This window comes from Rhopalosiphum padi, chromosome 4, assembly GCF_020882245.1.
Source record: "Rhopalosiphum padi isolate XX-2018 chromosome 4, ASM2088224v1, whole genome shotgun sequence".
In the NCBI taxonomy this organism is placed as follows: domain Eukaryota; kingdom Metazoa; phylum Arthropoda; class Insecta; order Hemiptera; family Aphididae; genus Rhopalosiphum; species Rhopalosiphum padi.
In genome coordinates, this window is record NC_083600.1 from 12,599,846 (window position 1) to 12,627,259 (window position 27,414).

General features: G+C 25.6%; 2 protein-coding genes across 4 annotated transcripts; one reads left to right on the forward strand and one right to left on the reverse strand.

The window, feature by feature from the left end:
- The first annotated feature begins 85 nt into the window (after positions 1-85).
- Positions 86-20,427, forward strand: LOC132930694 (protein argonaute-2-like). 3 transcript variants are annotated; one of them, XM_060996705.1, is made up of 21 exons: positions 87-379; positions 557-690; positions 750-779; positions 3,725-3,772; positions 4,305-4,364; positions 4,666-4,809; positions 5,505-5,546; positions 5,610-5,817; positions 6,294-6,390; positions 7,893-8,086; positions 9,665-9,798; positions 10,491-10,707; positions 12,301-12,448; positions 12,622-12,864; positions 14,930-15,048; positions 15,109-15,314; positions 15,531-15,690; positions 18,357-18,444; positions 19,273-19,704; positions 19,788-19,972; positions 20,041-20,427. In XM_060996705.1, exons 2-21 carry the CDS (start codon positions 657-659, stop codon positions 20,132-20,134), a joined length of 2,883 nt encoding a protein of 960 aa, XP_060852688.1. In that variant the 5' UTR covers positions 87-379; positions 557-656; the 3' UTR covers positions 20,135-20,427. The 3 variants fall into 3 exon arrangements, with proteins under 3 accessions (XP_060852689.1, XP_060852688.1, XP_060852687.1); XM_060996704.1 differs by having other exon boundaries at positions 87-373; XM_060996706.1 differs by lacking the exon at positions 4,305-4,364 and having other exon boundaries at positions 86-373.
- A 1,930-nt stretch (positions 20,428-22,357) lies between these two features.
- Positions 22,358-25,395, reverse strand: LOC132929956 (zinc finger MYM-type protein 1-like). Its single transcript, XM_060995613.1, has 8 exons — positions 25,210-25,395; positions 24,889-25,141; positions 24,562-24,757; positions 24,177-24,498; positions 23,856-24,108; positions 23,512-23,766; positions 23,089-23,378; positions 22,358-23,029 (listed from the first exon to the last, which is right to left on the reverse strand). The coding sequence occupies exons 2-8, from the start codon at positions 25,115-25,117 to the stop codon at positions 22,670-22,672; spliced, it is 1,905 nt and encodes a 634-aa protein (XP_060851596.1). The 5' UTR covers positions 25,118-25,141; positions 25,210-25,395; the 3' UTR covers positions 22,358-22,669.
- Between the last annotated feature and the right edge of the window lie 2,019 nt (positions 25,396-27,414).

The window sequence follows — 27,414 nt, forward strand, 5'->3', positions numbered from 1 at the left end:
CTATTCTCCCTCTTAGCAAATTCACCATTGGCTTATGACGTCTCGCCATAGTACTCCGTACACAATTGTAGTATTCAAGCTGATAACAGCTGTTCATTGTAAGTGCGCAGTAGGTACTACTCATACTATATAGTGTTGACTATTAGTTTTGAACTTTGATGTAATATCGAGTACCATTATTACGAGTAGTGTGAGGTCGGTAGTGAGTACTCAGCTATTCTTCATATCAGCCACCGTCTACTGACTACTGTGTCTATATTATAGTGTGTTTACTATTCACTATCTATTTTGGCATTGTTCATTCTTCAATCGTCAATCGTTATACGTCACGCCGAGTATCGAGTACTCAAGCGCTTAGCTTTTCTGATATCTGGTAAAAGTAATTTCTATTTTCTACTTATACAGTTCTAGTGCAAGGTCATTGGAAATGACTATAATCTAACTTATTGTTTGTACCTTAAATATTGTGTCATCTAATTCATCAATACCCTTTTTGTTTTTACGATACTGACAAATAGGATTTGTTCGCCATTTTAACACCATTCTTGTTTTGTAGTGATCAATCCGATTTCCCGCTGCACTGTTTGTTGGACGTTGGACGTTTTGTTTAATTAACGTGCTGACGTGCAGTGTGCACTTCAATTTATTAAATTGATATGCTTCCCAATCAACCAAATAATGGAACTCCTGGTACTATAAACAATAATGTTTTTAAGTATGTCATAATTTGATATAATTTTGCTTTACAGGTGCCCCAGGAAAGAAAAAACAGAAAAAAGGTAAAAAAAAATTTTTATTCAATGTAGTAGAAGATAAAATTATTAATCTAGATTATGAATTTAAATGACCCATAGATCCATTAGATATGTATAACAAAATGTCTAAAACTGATCGGTGATCACACATTATCAGTGTTTATTTCAATTAGGTGACAGTAGGGGGAGGGGATATTACCAGTGGTGTATTGCTAAAAATATTCGTGGGTATACGCCTTCTAGATCTTAGGTGTCAATGATATACCTATAACATTGAATCAAAAAAAATTTTTTCTCGCTTCGCTCGAATTAACTAACAATCTTTATTCTAATTATCACTACCTATCACTTTGACCAAAGATTAACTTAAAAAAAATAGTACAGTCTAAGAGATTACAATGGTTACTAACTACCAATAACTTAGTGATTAGTGCACTAATCATGATTGCTAGGGCCCGAAACTTGATGCATTTGCATCTTTTTTTCTAACGATTACATTCGAGGCTCGTCTTTACAGAAATTTAATTCATCAAATATAGAATTTAATAGTACAGTTTTTATTTTGTATTTTTAGTGCATTTTATTCATTTTTGAAAATTCTAACAGGTATACGGGGCTATACGGCCGTATACTCGCGTCTACTTTCTTTTTTTACTGTCCACCCATTGGAAACTTAGAGTGACTCGACTATTACAAACATTCAATATACTTTATTAGTAAATATCTCCCATACATAAAACAAATTGATTGATTGATGTTCGCTGAGTACATGATTTGTGAGAAATTAATTTAATAATTATGCATTAAAAAATTCTGAGAATAAATTAAACATAATATATATGATTACTATATGTATATAGTTTTTACTTTGTTTCTATGACAAAATATTAATACAAATCAATAGGCATAAAGTATAAATATTATTATTTATTATCAATTAATTATCTGTTCATCTATTGTATCTAATATGTACAAACAATATAATATTAAGGCACTAGACATTGTCTAATTTCTAATTTTATAAATTATGCAATTAGATTCAAAAGCAACAAAATAATATTATAACTAATATTATTCCATAAATCAGTACTAAACTGAATAAGTCTATTTAATTCTATCATCATTATACCAATAATTTCATTGCTTGAGCCTTGAATCATTGACAAAAATAAAGAACAGAAAATTAATTCATTACCATTCTTATCGGAAAAAAACTGAGTAGCTGCTAAAAAAAGAATAATAATTACCAACTTATCTGAGAGACCAGATGGCTCATTCCCCAACCTTAACATTGCGTTTTATGTTAGTGTGGCAAAAAACTTAACATCTCGTATTTTGTTGCATTGGACATACCGCACTGCGGCAGAGTATAAAACGCTCAGCCTCTTTATATTTTCATAGGACATGGTGTCTTGCATCCTTGTTATTAGTTTATAATTAAGAGGATGCTTTGTACCCACAATTGTCTCTATCTTACAAGCTTGTAACATAGCAAATCTACGCTCAGTAGTTATATTTAGGTTCATTAACTTTAATATTACAGTGAATTGATCTATTATAAAACTTAATGGCAAGAACTTTATCTGTGTTGGTTTTTTATGATAATTCCATTTTTATTTTACCCTATTTTATTTACTCAAAAGTTGATGAAAAATTGAATTATCATAAAAAACCAACATACGAACACAGATAAAGATTTTACCATTAAGTTTTATAATAGATCAACTCACATTAATATTAAAGGTAACAAAACTAAATGTGAACTGTCTATTAGTAACATATCTTAAAAGTATTATTTTTAATTCACTAAACTAAAATATAAATTATTTAATATAACATAATAATAAATATATTTATATATGCACAATATGTATCAATAAATTTATTAATTTACACAGTATGAATGTTATTTAAAATAATTAATTTAAGATAATATTTATGTGTTATTGCTAAATAATTTTTGTTCTGGAGAAAACTGAGCTTAATCAAACCAAGAATTAAGGATTTAACTTATCACTAGGATTAGGATGTTAATGATTTCGCATATTTTTTTTAGGTTGTCCAATAGCTTCCATTCTTCTATAGAAATGTGTTTCATGATATCTATATTCAAAATATCAAAATTTTATTTTTTATTTATAAGTGCATTATTTGTGTGTTTTTCTGTTTTTAAGCGCATATTTGACAGTTTTAAATACTGAAAAATACCATCATTTTACATTTTATTAACCGAATCTGAAATAAATTTGTTTATCTGTATTTTGCAAATTCTCACATATTTATTGTTGATAATTCAATATGGTTATAATATAGAGTTAAGGTGTCTACTAAAATATTTACATATTAGCACTAAATAGACAAAGATTTACAATGGAACATTTAAAACAAACAACAATTATTCAGTGCTATTCTTTTTAAAATATATTAAATGATTATTTCATTTAGTATAGTAAATTATAAAATGTAATACATAATAGTTAATATAACAAGCACATAAATATAGTACCGACCCAATTTGTTTATATTCAATTAATAATAAAATTTGTCTTTATATATTTATTGCATTTTTTTTGTCCACATTTCTTTAATTGTTAATACATATTTTTCAAAATTATCATGCATATTTAGCTGTATTTTAGTGCATAAGTATGTATATACATATTCATATATTTTTAGTGTAAAAACATCCATCCTAACCTTACTTATCACATATTGAATACCTTGGTATTACTCCTATAAACCATAATACCTATTTTATTAAATCTATATGAGATAAAATCATCTGACAATAAATTACAATACATTTTGTGCTTTAATAAAATTCCCACTATGATTAGTGTTTGGTAATCTAAATTTTGTGCATTCTAACAATATATTTATTTGCTGTTTAGCAGTTTTTATTTATTTATTTATTTATTTATTTATATGTCTATTTATGACTACATTTTGATCATTCTTTATTTCTAAAGGTAATCAACAAGATAATTCAAATATTAATGTTGGGCCATCAAATTCAGGTAATTAATTATAAAATTTATTTAAACTATTTATAAGACGCTATTCACATTTATATTGTTTATTCGTCTAATGGAGAATGTGACAAAATTCTTCTAAGCCAAATTTTGATAGTGGTATCTAGATTAATGTGAAAGTTATAACCTATAACTAAATTTTAAGTGGATGATGTTGAGAATGTCAAATTCTTTTATTTTTGTTTTAATTAACTTCTTTTATGAAACATATTTTATTAAAATAACTAATAGGTGTTAAATATTAATGTTAATTTAGAAATTATAATTTTGATTTTGCTTTGTTGAATTATTCTAAATGTTCATTAGCTGGAATAAGAAAATTTATACAAGTTCACATCTTTATAAATATAGTACTCTCTGTTTTGGCTATATTTTTATGCTCTACGTAGAAATACATCACTGCTAATAATGTAGTTTGTCTATTCTGTACACTTGATACACATAAGCTTATTTCTGTATAATTCAACATAACTTTCTTTAATCTGATATAAAATAACATAAATAAATAAATAAACAGGGTCAAAAGAGGCAAAACAACAGCAAACCCAAAAACAAAACCAACCAACAAAGAATCCAGGTAAGATTCATAAATATTCTAAAAAACAATCTGAAAGCAGAAAAATTACTGGTTTGTTATCTTCCTGCCATCCTTAATAATAATAATAATAACAAATATTATACAAAAGTGATCATAATTATAGGACTTATAGTAATATAATATGTTATTCTCGAGAATCATAAAATTGTTAGATTATTAATAGAATACCTAGATTATTATGAGTTTCTTGCTGATAAGGATAACAAACCAGTACCTATTGTAGAAGATATTATTAATCTTTACACTTATTATATTTCATAACGAGCAATTTATTGAATAGGACAAAACGACTTTCCACAAATGTCTCAAACTAAGGCAAATCCAAAACAGCAAACACAGAAACAAAATAAACCAAAGGAAGCGAATCAAAAACAAAAACAGAATCAACCAGCCGGGTCTAAACCAACTCAAAAACAACCTGAAGGTAATATAAAATTAAAGAAGACAATAGAGCATATTTAAAACAATTCAAAAGGTTGGTGTTATAATATCTAAATTAACATCTGCTTTACCTGACATGACTTCATAATAAGAGAATAGTTTTATACCCTTCATTTTTTTCAATTACATACTAAATTTATCTTAATTTTTTTTCCCTTTGGACCTGAAATATTTGTTAAAACGTCTTCAATTTTTCTAAACATTGATACTTTCAAAAATTTTACTATTTGATTCTTCCAAGTTTGTAAGATTAATGGATAACTTGGATGAGTGTAATTTTATGAATGCTGAACCACATTTGACTGCATTATTTTGTACAATCTGTTTCAGCTTTACTTTATAAAGTTGATTTTATTTTAGGCATGCTTTTGATATATTTAAACAAACGGTGTACACATACACTCTTCTTTGTTGAATTAAATATTTTGATCATTTAAACACACACAATTGTAAAAAATTGTATTATAAAATTAAATAGGCAGAATACATAAAGTATACATCGATTATATATTTGATCAAATTTTGTTTATCTTAAATGCAAAAAAAAGTTGCAATATCAATTAAATCTGGGCTTTAGTTATGATATCTATCTATTTTATCATGAGAATGTGAATAAACAAAACAATAATTTGTATTCAATTTTTTCTTTGAACTAAATTAACTACAATTTTATCATAGATAATAAACCACCTGTTGTGCCACAATCAGCTCCAACTCAAGGTAACTTAAAATTATATTTAAGTATTGTTTTACTAGGTACTTATTTAGTTATATTTAATTTAGGAAATCAACAAATTGAACAACAAATTACAATATTGAAAAGTAAATTAGTTTTTCCTAAAAGAAGAAATCCTAAGGCTGGAGGTTCATTGGGACGCGCAACTACGATTGATGTGAATCATCTTCCTCTTAAACTTGATAAATTATTCAAAAAAGTTGTATACCACGTAGATGTACAATTCACCCCAGATCTACCAAAAAGACTTCTAAGGTAATTTATTTTAACAATTATTAATAAGTATTAATATGTTCATTTTTTAATATTGACCAACTTTTATTCAAATATTAATATTTATCATATTTGTTATGCCTTATTTAAATTTGATAAATCTGTACATGAAATTAAAGTTCTATATTACATTACAATTAATGGCGCTGAACTCGTATGGCATGTGAAGCGATCGCTTCAATTGTAAATAGGTTTAGCATATAAATTGAGTGGGTGGGACAAAAATTTTAGATTTGTACTTTACAAAAGTCTGTGTTCGGCGCCACTGGCTACTAGTGATAAAAAATTATACTTTTATAGTCTATTCAGAATAAAAGGTGTACCTGCCACACTGGTGGGAGAACCATCAGGTACCGCTATTATTGTGAATAGACTATATTTATATGTATATATTTTACTATAGAACTAATATTTTTGTTATTATTTATTGGTTAATATATTATTATATTTTTTTATAGATGTGCTTTGGAAGAATTTAATAACAAACATTACCCAAACATTCATTTTGCATTTGATGGACGTAGAAATATGTATACTACAAAAGAGATAAAAGGCGTATGTTCATCAATTAAAAATATATCTTTTAGTATGCTACAAATTAATATTTGCAAATGGTTGATTCATATTTTTCTTATCTGGTAGCTCAACATGTATTATTAAGAGTATGCCTATTTATAGATAATAGAAAAAAATTTACGATCTTAACTTTGAGCATCGTTTTTAGCAAATTTGATCTAATAATATTTTTGAAATCAAAATTAAAATTCTTCTTATTTTTTTAAAAATAATTAGGAAAAGACTAATAATGAAGAAAAAACAGCAAAAACAAAACCAGGTTTTGATGTTTGATAGTACTCAATTACGAATAACCGTAATATTTTAAATTTTTACTAAATGTCTATATTAGTATTTATATGTATATGATATATATATATATATCATAATTAACTTTTAAAGACTGACTCTTTTTTGAGATTAACTTTTTTGTTCATTGTATAAAATAAATATTAATAAAAAATGGTTTGTTGGGTTGAAAAATACAATGTTTCTCATAAGCAGGGGCCCCGGATTGGTTTGACAAGTCACCAAGTAAAATTTGACGGGTCTCAAAATATGGGCCAGTTTTGAGTGTTTGATTATATACATATATTTTATTATTATAGCTATAAATTAGTACAAACAGTAGTAGAAAATATAATTAATTCAAATTATTTAAATCCTACAGTAGGCAGCTGTAGCTATAATCAAACGTAAGAAATTCTAAAACTTAGTAGGTCGATATCTTGTCTATCTAGTATTGCTCATAACTTATAAGTATTTATTATAGCAATTTAATATACATAGATGTAGAAATTTTTTTTATAATCATATAAAGTTTAAAATTTGTCAATATCACAAATTTTTATGGTTACACCTTGCAAATTTAATTCAAGATTTTCTATTGGTATTAGTCATATATAATGAAAAAAATCTAAAAACATGTTTACTACATTTTTATTTATAAACAATTGTAGTTATTGTGTTGAAATTTAAAAATATTATTTCTAGGAATTTGATACTCTTATATACATTATTATACTTTTTTATACAGTATACACAACAATGTTTTCAAAACATTTACATTAATTTTATGCTTTACCTACAATTTATAGAAGTTTATATTAGCATATAACTAATTCTAAATTAAATTACTAAAATAATTATTAATTAATAACAATATAATATTAAAAGATAATAAGCCAACACTCAATCAGCTAAGTTTCCACTTAGATTTTATATACATTGGCATATTATTGAATTTAAATTTAACACATACCTTACAGTGACTTACTCAATGATGAGATATATTTGTACTGTAGAATAGAGCAGTTAACTACTCTCTTTTTTTACTATCATTTTAGTGCTATTAAATCCCTGGTTATTTACCAAGTATTCACATAGTTAAGAAAAATAAATTGTATTTATAAAAAAAATTTACATTATTGGTATCTCTAATAAATATAATAATACAATATCGTGATTTTAACTCCTACAAGTAATTATTTATTTATTTGTAGATAACTGATTTAATATCTGTGTTAAATGATGAAAATAATAGAACAATAGAATTTACTATTGCTACCTCAATTGTCAATACAATTCAGATGAGTAAAATCGAGGAATATTTAAGATCTGGATCATCCAATTCTACCCCAGGGGAAGCATTTCAAGCATTGGATATTATTTTGAAAAACCGACCATTTTCATTAAGGTGAATAAGATAATGTAAATATATTATAAATTAATGAGATTTTATACCTGCATATGTTTTGTCTGTTTAACACACAATATGTAACATACCAAATGTGTAGAGGATAATACTACTCTGGTCAGTGGCGTAACTGGGAAAAAATCTAGGGGGGTCAATGTATAATGAATGTAATATATTTATTATTATCAAAACCCTGACACCCCTCCCCACGGTTAAAATATATACCTTTAGCTTTCAAAAAATTGTCAGGGTGGCAAGTGCCCCCTCTTGCCCCCCCACAATTAAGCCATTGATTCTGGTAAAAAGTTTTTTTTTAAAAAAAAAACAAGTTACATGAATTTAAAAATGAACTTATAAAACATAAGTCTTTGTAACCCATTTTTATGCTTAAATTATGCATATATTTGAATTCTGATTTTTACACAGTTTCAAGTTGTTAAAAAACAACATTTTTATTAAAAAATTATATTTTTAAATAATTTTTATCCTTATATTTTTTTTAAGTTTTTACTTTTTTGAATGACAACAGAGTTTTAATTTCATATTTCAAAGCAGAATAATTTTTCTGAGTATTTTGTTACATAAAAAATCGAATTTAGGGCAAGTAGTTTATGAGTTATACATATGAAATTAAAACTGTGGTTGTCATTCAAAAAAATAAAAACTTAAAAAAAATATTTAAAAATATAATTTTTTGATATAAACGTTGATTATTAACAACTTGAAACTATGTAAAAATCAGAATTTGAATATATACATAATTTAAGCATAATAATGTGGTGAGCATCATCTGCATGCTTAAGAAATCACCTTGTATACATGCAAGTATAAAATCCTCTATAGCATGATTTCCTTTTTGTTGTTCAGCAATATGCTGAAAGAATTATTTATCAATACTTAGTTTTATTTTATTAATACAAGTTAAAAAATTGGCAATAATTTTATTAAAAACTATTTTGTGTACCCTAATTTACATAATCAGGCTTAAGTTATATGTTCCTATTTTCTTATAGGGACTATATTATCATGCCACTGGTTTCTATCCAGTATGATATGATAATTTATAAATCAATAATTTTCTTTTACTGCTAATCATTTGAAATATGTAATAAATAATTTCATAATTTTATAAGAAATGCATTTTACAACACATAATAACTTTACGAGACCTAAATTTGTGACACTTGACTTTTGAACACTGGACATAATAATACTAAGAATTACATATATAATTTTAGGCAAACATTTACTCAAGATGGCTAAAATTAAACATATTGTTTTAAATAGGTCTATTCACATTGGGCAAATTTTAATTGTGTGTGTAGAATATTATAGTGTATAAGTTTTATGTTTTAGTAAATACAATTTGTGGCGATTTAAAATTGTTTTTGTGTACAAACTATTAGCCTATAAGTAAGAGTCTTAAAATATAAGGTATAAGAAATAATTATTATGTTTTTGGGGGAAAAAATGTTCTCTTAAAGAAAGAATGAGATAACGCCCCTGGTTTTATTCTTAAGTATAGTCCCTAAAATTTTGAATGTTAAATTTTAATTAATTATTTATTATGTGTTATAGATTCACTAATGTTGGAAGATCATTTTTCCCACTTCCACGTATTACTCCAGTTGACTTAGGTGAAGGAATGGAACTATGGAAAGGATTTTTTCAAAGTCCTGTTATGGGTTGGAAACCTTATCTTAATATAGATGGTAAGTACTAAGTAATATATAATCAAAATTCTTCAATCTTCTTTTGAGGTGCCTTATAGTTGAAATTGGATTTAGTTTAAAATTTGAGGTGAAGTGGGAACATTATTAAAAGATTTTCAAAATAATTTAAAAAACTAAAAATTAAAATTGTGCACAAGTATTCACACAACATGTCATATTTTGAACAAAATTGATTTTTTGTAATTCATAAATGAATAACTATTAGTATTTGAAATGTTTAAATAATATTTATATTTCCATTTTCAAATTTATTATTTAAAATCTAGTATCATTGATGTTAGAATTTTGTAGCATATGTATGTCCAGTAATGTAATTTCTCTATAATATATTCCGGCCACTGAGAGAGTGCTACTCTTTGGTGCATTCAAGATGTATAAACAATTTACAATTTTAAAATACTCATAACTCGCTTTTAAATTAAAATATAATAAAACGCTTATGAAATGCCTTATATAATATTCTTAACTTTAAATTTTATAATAGGTAATTTCGCTCTAATTTGAGAAATTAATATGGTTAGTCATTATTATGAACGTAAAATTTGCTATGTTGCGCATGGGTTAGATAGAGATAACAATTAATACTACGCTGACATCCTCTTACGCAGTCTTTGTTCCTATTTTTCTACTTTTTATATATGTTAATTTAATTTATTAATATTTTATTTTAGTGGCACACAAAGGATTTCCTAAACATCAACCGTTAATAGACTACATATTTAATGAATTGCAATGTAATGATCTCACTAGAGAAATGGATATGAGGAGTTTCAACACATTATCAACTTATGTTAAAGGATTAAAAATTGACTTTATGGTTCCAAATCAACCCAATACAAAGCGTTCGTACAAAGTCGTTGGTCTCCTTGACACTGCCGCTAAATTTAGGTAAGGACAACAAAATAAGAATTTTATCAATTCAATTAATTCTTTTAAATTTTATTTTAAAGCAAATTATAAGGATGTAAACTTTAACATTTAAAAATGCTCTTTAATACTTGCAATATTGAGCTATATTTGAATGTATACTTTTGGTATTTTGATCATTATACCAGCAGTTATATATTATATCACAATAGTTTTACATATATTTGACAACTATAGAGAGGATTAGTTTTATAATAAAACTATAAAAAAGGGTGAAATAATCATTAAAATTATTCAATTATAGACATTTTGAAAAAAAACACATTTAGAAAAAATAAAGGTAACTTTATTATTATTAGAATAATAATAAATACAGTAGAACCTCCGTTATACGAACCCTCTATTATCCAAACATTCTGTTATCCGAATGCAGGGAGTCAAAAAGGGTTAAGATATTTTCTGGTTACGGGTTTTGGGTTTGAAACCAGTTAACATTTTTAGAGGGTTTTGAGTTCATCAGTGGGTAAATTTAAAAAAATATATAATAAATATTATATATTATGTTCCTATGTATGTAATGTATGTAATTCTAATAAAATAATAATAATAATAAATATGTATGTTCATAATATAAAATTTTAACTGTTCAAAAAAAATTTTTTTTTTAATTTCCAATATCCGAACTAGGTGCAGTCCCAATTAATTCGGATAATCGAGGTTCTGTACATTAATATATAAGAATTATCTGTCTATCATATACCATATGAAAAAAGCATTTGTTACAAAATCTATTCTTTAGTCTTACTGTTAACATTTAAATTGTATTTAAATTAATTTCCTATTCTGTATGTATAAAAATGACATAATTACTGCTTGGAGTACATTCCTTGTAATAAAATATTAGACCACTTAAATTAGCATAGCTTAGTGTTCTTTAATTTTCATGCTATTGCTTCAACTGTGTTTTCTATACTGTTTAATAAATCAATTAGAAATATATTTTTTTTTATACTAATCATGCATATTTGATAGTAAAATTTAAATAATACAACAAATAAAATCAAAAATTTGGTAAAACTTTTTGTTTTAAAAATAGTTTAAGTAAGAATATAGTAAACTACTTAAGGTCTTAACTCAATGACAAAACTTTTTTCTTTCTAAGTTTGGCTTAGTTTTATGAATAGTTAATTTAACATTTTTAACCAATTTATAATGCCATGTATATTTCCTATTTCACCTTTCAGTTTATAGATGTAGGAGTAGAGTTGTTTGTTTATAGTTTATATTTCTAAATGAAGATCAGTTCACTTATGTGAAGTTTGTAAAGGTCTGTCCTATATTTTAAGAAATTTTACAAATTATATTGTTTTTAATGAGCTAATATTCTAAAATTCAATGTACGAATATTATTAGTAGCATTAAATTTTAAAACTATCCATTAATAATAAAATTAGTTTATTATTACAATTATATTATTATCTTTTAACTGGTATTTATTTGAATTGTAATATTATAATCCCCAATGGTGTAAACAATTTTCAATTTGTAGAAAAATAGCAAATAAAATTAAAATTGTAAATAAAACAATAATAATTATTGACATTATCTTTTTAGATTTGATATGGAGGATTCTGCTAAACGTGTACAATCAATTAATGTAGTGCAATACTTTAAACTTACGCGAAACTATACTATCAGGTATCCAAATTTACCTTGTTTACATGTTGGCAATGTAAATAAAAAAACTGCTATTCCAATTGAGGTAAATAAGTATAATATTACTTAATAGTTAATACTTATACATAATAGTTTAAAATTATATGGTTTTATATTTTTGTTATTTATTTAATAGCATCTATTATACGATTCATAGAATTCATAGAATTAATTTAAAAAAATTTGAACTCAAGTAATATTGTTTAATACATTTTTTAGCTATGCATTGTTCAAAGGGGACAATTGCGTTTGAAAAAATTATCTGAAATGCAAACAGCTACCATGGTAAGAAATGCAGCTCGGCCTCCTGCAGAACGACGACAAACTATTGAAAATTGCATCAAAGACATTAAATACAACCAAGATCCTGTATTGAACGAGTTTGGTATTGAGGTTTCAGATAAATTTGCTGAAATCCCAGCAAGAGTTTTGCCTCAGCCTATTTTGTCATATGCTAATGGGGTAATCTTAAAAATGTTTTAGTAAATTAGGTTAGGTATTAACAGTTGATTTATAAAGTAATCAATAATTTATTATTTGATCTGATCAAAGCAAATTTTAATTTTAGTTCAAAGTTGAATGATTTATGCGATGTGTTAATCAATGATGTTTTTAAGAGGACATTATACCCATATGCTTTGTCTCTGTCTTATTAACATACATCATAGAAAATTTGTGATCAACAGAACATATTTTGTGATGTTAGCTTTAATATTAGAGTAAATTTACTTATTATCAAATTTACATGTAAGAATATTATAAGGCAATGTTATATGCTTTTATTTATATTATCATTTTAAAGTGAGCTATGAACACTTTAAAGTTGTTTTTACATAGCTATAACTCACTTTAAAACGATAATATAAATAAAAGCATATGATATTGTCTAGATGATATTCTTACCTTTAAGTTTGATAATAGGAAAATTTACCTAAATATTTAAGCTAACAACACAAAATGTGTTCTAATGATTACAAATTTACTATAAATTTGCTATAGAGTCAACACATGCGGGTATAATGTACTTTTAATAGTCTTAAAACTATATTCTTTGTTCATAAAAGGAATATGCAATGTTTTAAAACTATGAATATCAAAATATTGTAACTATTATATTAATAGTTACAATAGTATGCTGATATATTTTTAGGTACATTAGAATTCTTAATTAAAAGATAATTGTTAATTTTTTATTCTTAACATTTATCTTTTAATGTAGTTCAAACTAAACACTTTTTAAAAGTTGAACTTTCTAACTTATGATTAGTAAAATACAATATTATGTCTTATTCTATTCATTATTTTTATTTTATAAAATTAAATGTATAAAAATTATTAAAACATTCCCATAATTCTCAAAATTTTCTAAATTGTTTTAAAACCTAATCAGTTTGTTTCTATACAGGGTGATTCTTTTATCATAAAACACTCATTATTTCATAAAGTATTCATGTTTTTGAGTACATTTTTTTTTACATAGTTTCAAGTTGTTAAAAAAACAACGTTTTTATTAAAAAATTATATTTTCAAATATTTTTTATCCTTATATTTTTTTTTAAGTTTTTACTATTTTGACAACACAGAGAGTTTTTTCATGTTCCAAAGCAGAATTATTTTTTTGAGTATTTTGATACATAAAAATTGTATTAAGGGCAAATATTTGTATATGAGTTATAACTAAGTATTAAAAGTTTTTTTGCGTGGAGTGGAGTGGTACGGGTAAATGTTTGTCCACTACTCCGTTTGTCTAAACTTTAAATACATATAACTCATAAACTACTCGCCCTAAATTCAATTTTTATGTATCAAAATACTCAGAAAAATATTCTGCTTTGGAATATGAAATTAAAATTCTGTTGTCATTCAAAAAAGTAAAGAACTTAAAAAAATATTTAAAAATATAATTTTTGATAAAAACTTAGTTTTTTTAACAGCTTGAAACTATATAATAAAAACGTACTCAAAAACATGAATACTTTATGAAATAATGAGTGTTTTATGATAAAAGAATCACCCTGTATAAATAAATAATAAAAATCAGTGTCTTCATTTTTATATTTATTATTTTATAATTTGTATCTATTATCTATATCAGTGTTTCCCAACCTATAGGTCGTAACTGGCTAAACTTACCCATAAATACATTTTTTTTAGTGTGAGTGGGTCGCATAACCAATAAGGGGTAATTTGAGGGTTTCCATTACAAAAAGGATGAGAAACACTAATGTATATTAAGGGTCGGCAACCTTAGGCCACATTCACAAATTAAAAAGAATTCTTGGCCCAAATAAAAATAAGAATTTTACATTTCTAAATTATTTACTATGAAAAAAAAATGTTGTCGTTCTAAAATTTAAAGGAATAGTATATAATAGTGGTCTGGCAGGCTTTTAATTTAGAGTAGCTAATAAAAGTAAATACAATACATAATTATTACTTATTATTCCTATGTAAGTAGTAAATAACATATTCATCCTGGAAGAAGAACAGTTAAATACCACAAATATATAATTTGTATATTTTTCAGGAAAAACAACCAAATGCTGGTGTTTGGAAAATTGATAGATCTTTATTTACTAAAGCTGTACGTATTACCAGATGGATTGTATTGAATCTAGACAACCGCACAAATATGCAAAGCATTAAGTAAAATTATAATTTTTTTTTTTTTTAATTACTTTTAACTAATTGTTTATTTTATTTTAGAAACTTTGAAAGAACTTTGATATCGAGTGGTAATAGTTTGAATGTTTCTGTCAACCCAATGGATCCTCCAATAAACCATTCGGTGCTAAAAAATGCCCGTTTGAGTGAAATAAAAACTTTAATTGGGAACCTTTTTACAAAGCTAAAAGCTAACAATGTAGAATTAGTTGTGGTTATTATTCCAGATTATCCACCTGGAATTTATGGTGAGTAATAATAAAATTAATTTGTTATAAATTATTTTATGAAAGAGTATTTAATTTATTCTTCTAACTCAGATCAAACATATTAAATGTCTACTGTATATATTACTAATGTTCAATTTTATCTATTAAATTGTTTAATGTATGTGATGTAATTGTTTTAAAAAAAAATTTAATTATACCATTTAATATAAAAAAATTGTCTTAATTTTGTTTAAGCTGCTGTTAAGCAAACATCAGAATTGGAAGTTGGTATTCTTACACAGTGCATTAAATCCAAGACAATGTTTAAAATGAATCCATCAACATCTTCCAATATTCTACTAAAAATAAACTCGAAACTGAATGGAATTAATCACACTCTTGCTAATAGAAGCAGGTAATAATATACTAGATGATAAAGCAGTTCAAAATATAGAACAATTTAAATATTTTCTTATTTCTATAAGCATAGATCAATATTATAAATTATAATGTATATACTTGAATTAGACAATTTTAATGTACAGCAGAATCTTAATAATGATTCATTGTACAGGAATTATAATCCAGTAATTTAAATCTGCAGCTTTAATTGTATTTTGAGTTATCGATTGAATAATCCAATGTTATTTAATCTTAAATATAATATAGTTGGAATTACAACTAATATAATTATAAACAATATAAATTTGTAGATGATAATATTTATATCAAGCCTTATAAAATATAAATTGAATCTTTTCATGACTACTAACTGCTTACTAACTATATAATAATAGTTTTATGTTCCATAACAGGGGCAGATCCAGAAATTCATCAGGGGGGGGTAATTAAAATATAATCCATCAGATACTATTCATACCTACTTAATAACATACTTATTAATATAAACATTAATTACTTATATTATTTACTTATTATAATAATCACCATTTAGAATTTATTCTTACAAACTGGTATCAATGACAACATTTTTATACTTTTATAAATTTATAAAATTTAAATATAATAAGCTCAAGGGGGAGTATTTACCCTTTTACCCCTCCCTTGGATCCTCCACTGTTCCATAATCAGGATAGATAAATATTTTTATTTATCACAAAATTGTGGGTATAAATTAAAGTACAAAACTGTGATAATTTGAAATCTTGAACATAAAATGATAACTATCAATTATGATTAAAACAAATAAAAATACTTGATTTCAAAAACAATATAATCCATATTATTACATTGCATAGGTACAAATAATTTAAAAAAAAATAAAATATTATACTAAAAAAATCATAATACAAATTAATATATTTACCAAATTTCAAAATACAATACAAATTATTATTTTTATATAAAATATCCAATTTCATCAAATTTTTAACTTAAAATATCTATGTATAAAATAAATATACATGATATGTATTGTAAATTTTGTAATTTACCGTAAAATTGGTAAATGTTTATTAAAATTCAATTTATAGTTTACCTATTGAATTTATACACAATATTATCTAAAGAAGGCAAGACAAATATTAAACAAAGCATTAGTATTTAATCTCTTTATTAAAAACAATAATCAATAAAGTATAACAAATAAAAAACATCTTATTGGTAATTATCATTTTATAAAAATACAAATAAAGTGGTCACTCAATTTTTAAAACTGTAAAAAAAATTAAATCTTACCATTAAAATTTTACAAAGTAAATTTACAAGACTCTCGTCACTATAAAATATTTGAACATATGAGTAAATGAAGTATTATTCCTAAAATAATAAAACTATTATACATACCTAATACCTATGTAGTTGAAATTAAAAATATGTTCAAAAAAATAACATTTACTTACAATAATTTTTTTTCTTGACTTTTGATTAGCAATATCATCTACAATTGTATTACTACTCTCAAATTTACACTTAAGACTTCTATAAATTTCTGGGCCCCAATTTATTATAAATTGAGAGGCCCCTTGGTGGTGCTGAGCACCTCCCCCCCCCTGCTAATTGCGACACTGCTCAGAAAGTCATAAATAACATCAAATTAGTCTAAATATATTGAAAGTTTATCAGTATAGAAAATGTTTCAAGTTTTTGTATTTATTATCTTTTAAATTATAACAGAATAAAGAAAATTTGTTTTCTTATGTTTAAATATCCAATTTTATTACAGTGGTGTCCCTACACTCTTTTATAAGGGAGTGATGAACTTCATACTATATATATTTATAAACACAAATTACTATATAGTGATATTTATTATGTACATTTAGAGGGAAAAAAGGCCATGGGAGGGGCGACTGTCCCATTCACCAATTTCCTGAGGACGCCACTGTTTTATTAAAATTTGAACTTTTTAACACTTATCAAAACAATTATGACTTATAATGTATTTTGATATTTAATTATTCCTTTAAGAATGAGTATATTGTAAAAAATATTTACTCTACACTTCATGGAAAATATTACTCTGTTGATATGTTGGATATTTATTATGGTCACTATTACAAATTACAATAAAATATAATCAAATGTCAATACTTCTCGGCTGATGTTATGTTCTTCTGGTTACAGATAATACTAAATAAATATTTTTTATATCACTTTTATTTATACATAGATTTTAAGGTCATCTTTCAAGCACAGCTTGAACAAAATTGTTTGTCATAGGTTTGCTCTAATAAACTTGGCCAATTTCACATTTTTATTCTTACTGTAATGCTAACTAAATTCTAAATTTTTTTTTTTTATTGCTAGACAACAACGTCATTACATAAAATCAGTTCGAAAATTCAATATAAAACTCAGTAAAAAATGTCCTTGTTACAACTTATCATTGTATTACCAATATATGACATATGTATACTTTCTTTGCTTTTAATATTCTTATACCTTATAAATATTTTGAACTTTTGATGACATAAATATAATATAAATTATGCTTGATATTTATTTTTGGTATATTGTTCAAACAAATTAATATAATACATTTTAAGTAATCAAAATTGAATCTAATAAAATCTTATCATCTAAGTAAATAAATAAAAATCTTTTTTATGTATGTTTTAGTCCACCTAGTATGGAAGGGGCTATTATTTTTGGAGCTGATGTGACACATCCATCCCCTGATCAGACTGCTATTCCATCAGTTGCTGCCGTAAGTAAAATTTAAATTTCATACTATTAGAGTGGATGTAAATAACAATTCTATAGCAGTATTTCCATATTTACAACAAATCTTTTTTTTCTTCATTTAGACAATTAAAAATCGGTTCTCATATAGCAGGGATGGTCAACTTTAATAGACTTGTGATTGAATTCTGGGTTTTTCTAGGTTGTTGCGATCAACAAAAAAAAAAAAAATTGTCAATAAATAAAAATATTTTTTATATACATGCGTATTACACTTATAAGCAAGAATTTGCACCGGAAACATTTTTTCGAGTTTTAAGTTTTAGGTGTTAAAAGAAAATTTGGGATATTGAATTCGGGTGTTTCAGGTTAACGAACTTTTCTGGTTACGGTTAAATACAAATTTATTTGGGTTAATTATAGTTAATTACGTGTTATGCTGGCCACTCCTAGTATATTGTGTATAATATCGTTTTTCATAGTTATTTATTGCCATTTTCTAAATCTAATTTTTATATTCATGGGTTAAACTTTAAGAAAATGCGAAAGGGAGTTGCGATCGACCTGTTGACCACCCCTGTCATAAGAACTGCTCTGATTTTAGTTATGTATGTTGGTTATTGGATGGAGATTTCGTTTTACTATTTATTAGTAATAATAATTATTACTAATTTTTTAGTCTTTTTGCTTTTTTTATATTTTAAATTGGGACATCTGCGCCCTATAAAAAATGAGTTATTATAGCGCTATTTTTTTTGTAATCTGATTCTAAAATAATTTTAGATAACCACAACACTTATATTAATAATTTTTACAAAATTTTTTAAAAACAATTTTTTTTTTTTCATCTTAGGTAGCAGCCAGTCATGATATTCATGGAAGCCAATACAACATGGAATGGCGCTTGCAGTCTCCTAAAGTTGAAATCATTCAAGATTTAGAAGACATAATTCATTTACAGTTGCTTAAATACAAGGAAAAAACAAAAATTGTGCCAAAGAAAATATTATATTTTAGAGATGGTGTAAGCGAAGGCCAATTTCTACAGTTGTTGGAACATGAACTGATTGCTATTCGAAGAGCTTGTCTTAGACTCAATATTAATTACAAACCTTCAGTGACATTTTTGGTCGTACAGAAAAGACATCATACTAGAATGTTTCCCAAGTACAGTTGTGATATGGACGGCAAGTTTGCTAATGTTCCTTCTGGTACAATTGTAGATACACAAATTACCCATCCAACAGAACTCGATTTTTATTTATGTAGCCATGCTAGTATTCAAGTTAGTTATTAATATTATTATAAATATTATATGTTATATTTACCTAAAATCTAATACAATATGTTTCTTTTTTATTTATCAAGGGCACATCAAGACCAACCAAATATCATCTCATATGGGATGACAATAATTTCACCGAAGACCAGTTGGAACAACTGACATTCTACCTATGTTTTATGTTTGCACGTTGTACTCGTTCTGTTTCATATCCGGCACCTACCTACTATGCTCATTTGGCTGCATTTAGAGCACGAGCTTATATTGAAAAGTTAGTTATTTGCTTACAGTATTATAATATTAAAACAAAAATTTATTTATCTGTATATTATTTTTTAGCAAAACCATTGACCTTAATCATTTAGATGATGAGCAAAACAAAAATAAACTGAACCATTCATTTACAACTAATACACCCATGTTTTTTGTTTAAATAAATTTGTTTTAAAACTATTTTAATATTTTATTTTTTTTTTTTGTAATCATTACTTTTTTTTTTTAATATTAAATTATCATCTTTATATACTATTACCCATACTTACTCATATTTAATGACATACAATATATAATATAATATAATATATATTATATATACTATATAATATATATATATTATATAGTGTGCGTGTGTGTGTATAACATTTAAGACAAAAAATTTTAATATACTTTTTTTCTTGTATTTTATTTTATTTTATTAATTATTAATAAAGTCATATTCCTACTTCACGTATTGTGTTAATAAATTTAATTTATTGAAACATGGTTAGTGTTGATTTGTTGATTATCAGTTTGCCGTCATTTGTTTTTAAACATTTATCACGGTCATGTTTATTTCTACCTAACACAATTACCATTTCTCAACTGATGTTGTCTAGGATTAGTACTCCATTATATACTGAAGACTGACAAATTGTACCAAACTAACAGTGGGGTTTTATTTTTTTTATTATTTAAAATTCTAGTTGATCAAGAAATATATAATATATATATTTTACAAGTAGATTATTACTAGAAGTTAAGTTACTCTACACTGAGGTGGAACCTCGTATTATAGAGTAAAAGTACTTATTTTATTTTATATTTAGTAATAATAAAGAAGATGGAAAAAATAAAAACTATAACAATAATGATAATAATAAGAAAAAACTATTTATGACCAATATATCCCAAACACGTATTTATTGGGTTTAGTTAATTAAAAACGTGAAGCACATCAATGCCTTTTCTGATTCCTTTAGTTCAATGTTGATGATGGAATGAGATGTTGTTTAACCTTATTACCCAGCTTGTCAAGTTTATTATTTTGAATTTAAATTTCAAATAAATGTAAAATACAGTGTGTATCTTAAATACATTCTTGAAAAACTATTTTTCTCATTGAATCATGTGTGTGTACCATTAGTTACGGTACTACTGTGTGATGATTCAAATTGCAATAAAACAATAAAATATGTTAATGTGACACCAATGATCTATAATAATAATAAAAAAATGAATATTACTATAACATGTAGGCAATGAAATAAGTACCTATCTTATTTAATACAGTGAGTTCCGCTTTATGTGGTCACTGATCATTTTGATTCTATTAACCGGTTGATTTCATAAAACATTTTTTTTTATTGATGAGTTTATATTTATAGGTATGTTAAAAATTAAAGTAAAGAAACTAGCTATTTTTATTGTACTTGAAAATTTACTAATTTCATTTTCATAATAGCCTGAAATTAAAATCCATACTCAATTAATATAATATACATATACATGATTTTTAATTATTTAAAATTAAATAAATAATAATGTATGTACAATTTACATTTAACATATAGGTACATTTAATGTACCTATAACTTTTGGAACAACTGAAAAGTATCATTTTCGACATATTTTTGAATAGCTCCTTTTAACTTTTTCAAAACAATTCTTGTTTCTTTTTAGTGAAAGTTTGAAATACCATTAAAACGATAAAAATGTTCTTAAAGATGATTCAATTATCCGGTAGGTACTTGGTGATTCTAATAAAAGGTTCATTTAACATTAGTAGTAACATAAGATCTGATTTGGGATTTTTAATTTTCATTCCAATAAACGGTTGAATCTAAATACCAGTGATCACATTAAGCGGAACTCACTGTAAATTATAAATATAGTTATTGTTTTTGTGTATTGTGCATTTGTGCTATAAAGCCCACAATGTGTAAACTTTCACAGAATCATGATTTTTCTACTAAAAAGTAAATAGGTACAAATAGAATTTGTAGCAACTAGGGAAATATTTTGCTTAATGTTTTATACTGGTTGTCTACGAAAAAAAGTTTTAAACAAAAATTGTAGATCTAATCTGCAATAAGGTAATTTAATTTTTTTTATTATGTAAAAGTATAATCGTTTTTTGGCATACAAATTTTAATGTGAAGTGTTCATCTTATAAAATAATGAATATACAACAAAGGATGCATTCATTTTATGCTTGACATACCGACAGGTATATATTATGTTATTCTCATTTGGATGCTGATCAGCGAGTTGAGTAATTGTAAGGTAACGTGTTGTACATAAGTATGTATTATATATTTATGTATGTTGTATTTATTTACATTTTTGATTCAAAGACCAATTCTTCCCTTTTTTGGTAACAGTATACGACAGTCATAGGCGTAGCGTGATGATTTTTTTTGGGGGGGCTATAGCCTTTTTTTTTGTGGTATCAACGAGCTGCCGAAACTGCTTGCGAATCACTTTGTATAAGGGCTATAATGATTCAGGTACAGAACATATTATATTCTAAAAATATAACTATAGAAAAATATAAAGGAACAAAATATTAAAAGGACTAAAGAAGCACATTATTAAGTAAAATATAAATAAATAATATACCATACATCATATTATTATCAAATACATATTTTGTATTTGAATTAAATATTAAAAAAAAAAAACATTTTAAATAGGAAATTATTACTAAATACTATATTGTAAGGTTTAAACGCCTGCTTTTTTGCGCAAATATATTTAGAACCTCTTCAGATGTTATATTATTAGCTAAGTCCCTTTCAATATGAAGTAATGATAGATTTGAAAATCTATCGTTAGACATAGAATTTCGTAGCCATGTTTTTATTCGCCGCATTACCGAAAACGATCTTTCACAAGAAGCAGAACTTACTGGAATTGTAAGTGCTACTTGTAAAAGCTTGTATAAATTTGGAAAAATTTTTTTGTTGATTTCTGATACAAGAGCACCTATGTCAAAATCATCTTTATTAATACAGTTCTTCATAATTAGCATTTCAGCTTTAAGTTGGTCTTTATCAATACATAAAGCATTCTAAAAACAAAAACCTTATATTAACATTAATATAATATATTTTCATGTATTTTACTAACCTCGTAATGTTCAATAAAATGTAAACTTTCATCATATTTTAACTTCATAAAGTTATCAATACTATGTCCAATTTTCAAGCTTTCTGTTGAAAATCTGCTTCTCAAACCTGATAAAACACAGTCAAGTATCCTAAAATAACCATTAACTTTCCAGTATTCAAACTGGGTGTCTTCATCATTCATTCCTTCATTGAGTTCATCTACATTAGCATAAGAACATTCAGCACCAGTAGTATTACTAACATAATAGTTTTGTAAATTTGTTGTTTCTTTTCTTTTACGTTTGGAACCTGTGAAGTATCAAATTAAATATATAAAGATATATTATAAACATAAAATACTTCAACATAAATTCTCAATTAAGGTTAAAAACTATCTTTTCGTTCTAATATAAAATATAATTTATAAATATTTTTAAATAACCTTTAGCTGGAATTTCTAATGAAATGTTGAACTCTTTAGCCAATGCTATAACTTCTGTCCACACAGTTTTAAATTTTTCTGAGCAACGGTCATTTTCAAATGTTTTTATAATACTATTGATTAAATTTACTGATTTTCCCAAAGTTGCTTTTTTCTCTTGCATTAGGTTACTAAGAATATTGATTTTTGTTAAAATATCTTCAAGTATAATTAAAAATAGTATAAAATGTCCTTTTTTTATCATAGCTTCAATTCCTTTTTAATTAAAAATAAAATAAAATGTTAATAACATTTTATAATTAATTCATACAAAATTACAATAAAATATCAAACAGATTATATACCTATTGCTTGTGCTACATCTAGATTACTATTAGCATCAATTTCTTCTCTCAAAACCTCTAGTATCACTTCAAAATTATCTTTAACAGCTTTACAGTTTTTATACCTGCAAACCCAGCGAGTATCAGAAATTCGAGTAATAGAAGATGCTTTAATGTCCATTTTTAATTGCATATCTTTTAGTTTTTTATTTGTAGATGGTCGTGAGAAATATACGTATAATGCTTCCAGACTGTTAAAAAAACTTTTTGCATACTAAAAACAAAACAAAGAATTTTAGAGAAAATAATTAATTAATATTTTATATATTTCAACAAAATTACCTCAACATTCTTGCACATGTCTACTACAACTAAATTTATTCTATGGGCCATGCAATGCGTATAAATAGCGCATGGGTATCGTTCAAGAAGTTTACTCTGGACACCATTTCTTTTACCACTCATAACACTCGCTCCATCGTAGGACTGTGCAAATATTGGTATATTTCCCAAATTTGAATGCTCAAGAAATTGAAAAATAGTATTAATAAGTGTCTGTGCATCTTGTTTTTCAGACACATCCATAAAACCAAGGAACCTTTCATAGACTTCTAAATCTTTTACATAACGTACACATATAGACATATATTCTACTTTATGACACCTGTTAAAATGGTAATAGTATAATACATGATTTAATAATATATGAACAAGTAGTGTCATGTACCTGGCATCGTCAACCATAATAGCAAAAAAACCAACTGATTTTATTTGAGAAATAATATTAGTTTTTAAAACATCACTGCAAACATTTATCAACTCATTTTGAATGTCAGGACTTGTAAAATTAAACTTACTCTCTTGTTTTATTTTAAATTGTATATCATGCTTAGCCATTAACTGGCAGGCTTCTTTAAAATTACCTAATATTGAATAAACAAATTATTAAATAAAACTTTTATAATAGTGGTAATAAGCTAATAACAAATTAATAACAAGCAGACGGTCAGACATAAAATACTACATTCCACACTTAGGTTAAGTACCTTATTACCTTGGTTTAAAGAATCTTTTGTTTCATCGTGGCCTCTAAATGAAATCCCTTGACGAGTCAAGTATAAAACAATGTCAATAATTTTTTTAAGATAGTTTCGGTTTTCTATAATTTCTTTTTTATTTTGTGCTGAAACTTGTGTTACTACACTACCAATAGATTTCGCACTTAAATATCCAGACCAACTTGCCATGCATTTTAAATGACATTTTGATTTTTCATGACTCATTAACTTGGAACCATTACCACTTAGCTAAACATGAGAAACAAAAATTAATAGTTAAATACAATATTATGTGCAATAAAAAATTACAATATTACTTTTTTCCAATTTCTGAATCCAGTTTTTGTAAAAGTATTATCAGCTATGTAAATATTATTTGTATTGAAAATTCGGCAACAAAAACAAAACACAGAATCAATTTTAATGCTATACTCTAACCATGAATACTGATTAAAATAGCCATCTGAAAATGATCGATTTTGCTTTCCAAAAAGTGTTTTTGGATAGTTCTGAAAAATAGTAATTGTGAAAAAAAAAATAAATGTGAAAACTGAGTAGTTTTATTAGTTAAGTACCTATACCTTATATTTATTAAATTTTAATTTATGTAATTAAATTTAGTATTAATTTACTAATTAATATTTTAAACGTAATACTAAATTATAGATACTATAATATGTTCTATGAATAATTTTTATATTTTTCAGACAATTAATTAAAAATTTTAGATAACACAATTAAAAAGTATAATATCATTAATATCTTGTATTATCTATCGTATAATTAATAAAAACTATAATATAATATTTACTTTTAAAATCGGTTGTTTTGGTCCAGAGTCTAAAATTCCAAGATCTAATTTTAAAGTTTTTACATCACTTGAGTCTATACAAGTGGATACAATTAGTTTTTCTCGACTGGATTCTTCCTCTGCACTGTCAACACTATTAAAACTTGGATTGTCTTCTTCATATTCTTCATCAGCATATTTATCAAGATCACTAGTGGTCTGAATGGCATTTTTAACGGGTGGGTTATTAATCGTGGTCTTTACTTTATTAAATTTAAATATACTAAACATCGCAATCGTTAAAACTTGCGGGTATTTAAAAAAATATATTTTATGTTTAAATGCACTTTAAGAAAAACTGAACGTAAGATGAGAACACGGTGAAAACTTATTTTGCTATAAAATAATCAGCGTATATAATATAGAGTGTAGAACTGTAGACTGTAGTTAATAGTTATACCATTATACTGTTTAGTGTTTACAAGTTTGGCGGATTTACCATTAACGAATACTCTCGTATCGTCAACGCTGTGTTATCGCCGTCTATTTTTAACCTAAACAGTAAACACTATAAGTATTTTTTCCAGAAACATCGATGGACGGCGATAACGTCATTATAATTTACTAATTTATAATATAGAAGATAGAACTAGGTATACAACAAAATATTATTATTGTTATTGATGTCGAATGTCGATATGATATTGTAGGTAATGTATAAATAAATGAATAATTTAAAATTTGAATTATCAAATAAAGTATTCTTCTGATATCAAAATAAATAATAGAAAATGTTTTCAGTTCCCACATATGGACGTATAACTGTATAAGACAGTAAACTATTACACAAAAATTTCTGGGGGGGCTTAGTAGAATTCTGGGGGGGCTATAGCCCCCTTAGCCCCCACCATTCTACGCCTATGACGACAGTGCTTGATTTGGAAAAAAATTAGAAGGGGGACTCAGTGGATGTTGGATGAACGAGTATTTCCACACAAAATTCAATATCACATTTCTGTGCGGACTGAGAGCAAAGCACCCTACATAACCTTCAGCCACCCATAATCCCCAAAAATCATTAAGTTTATTATATAAAAATATTTTAAAATAAAGAAACACTTATTTATTTATTACACATCATCCAATGACATTATAGTTTAAATTACGATTTATAAAGATATATAACATGTTATTAATACACCTACCAATAACTTATCATGTATTATTACATATATAAACCAATACACCCGTGTACATGAATACAGTATTGTGCGACACAAACGTTGTCGACAAACGATTTTATGGTATACAGCACAACCCGTAGTTGAAGATATAAATATGACGTAAAAGTTTAGCTACCGAGAACAACAAAAATAATATAAATATATAACGCAATTGTCGCAATTTATTGAATAAAAAAAAAAACAATATTGTACATTGACAAATGGGCTTCGAATCAAACGTATATTATATACGTGTACATTTAAGCAATAACAATGGATTGTATATCACGTACATTGATCGGCGTCCGCGATTCTATGTGCGAAAATAAAAAGAACGAAGAAAAACGTCCGGGGGACTGTCGTCGGCGGTCGTACTCGTTACCGAGATCGCAACGGCGAAAAATTCGTATAAACGCACGGCTTTCAAAAGACGCAAACTCCGCTAATACGAAAAGAACGGGTTGGAAAAAACTCTGGAAGAGTCTTAAAATACCGTGAAAAGTTTGTAC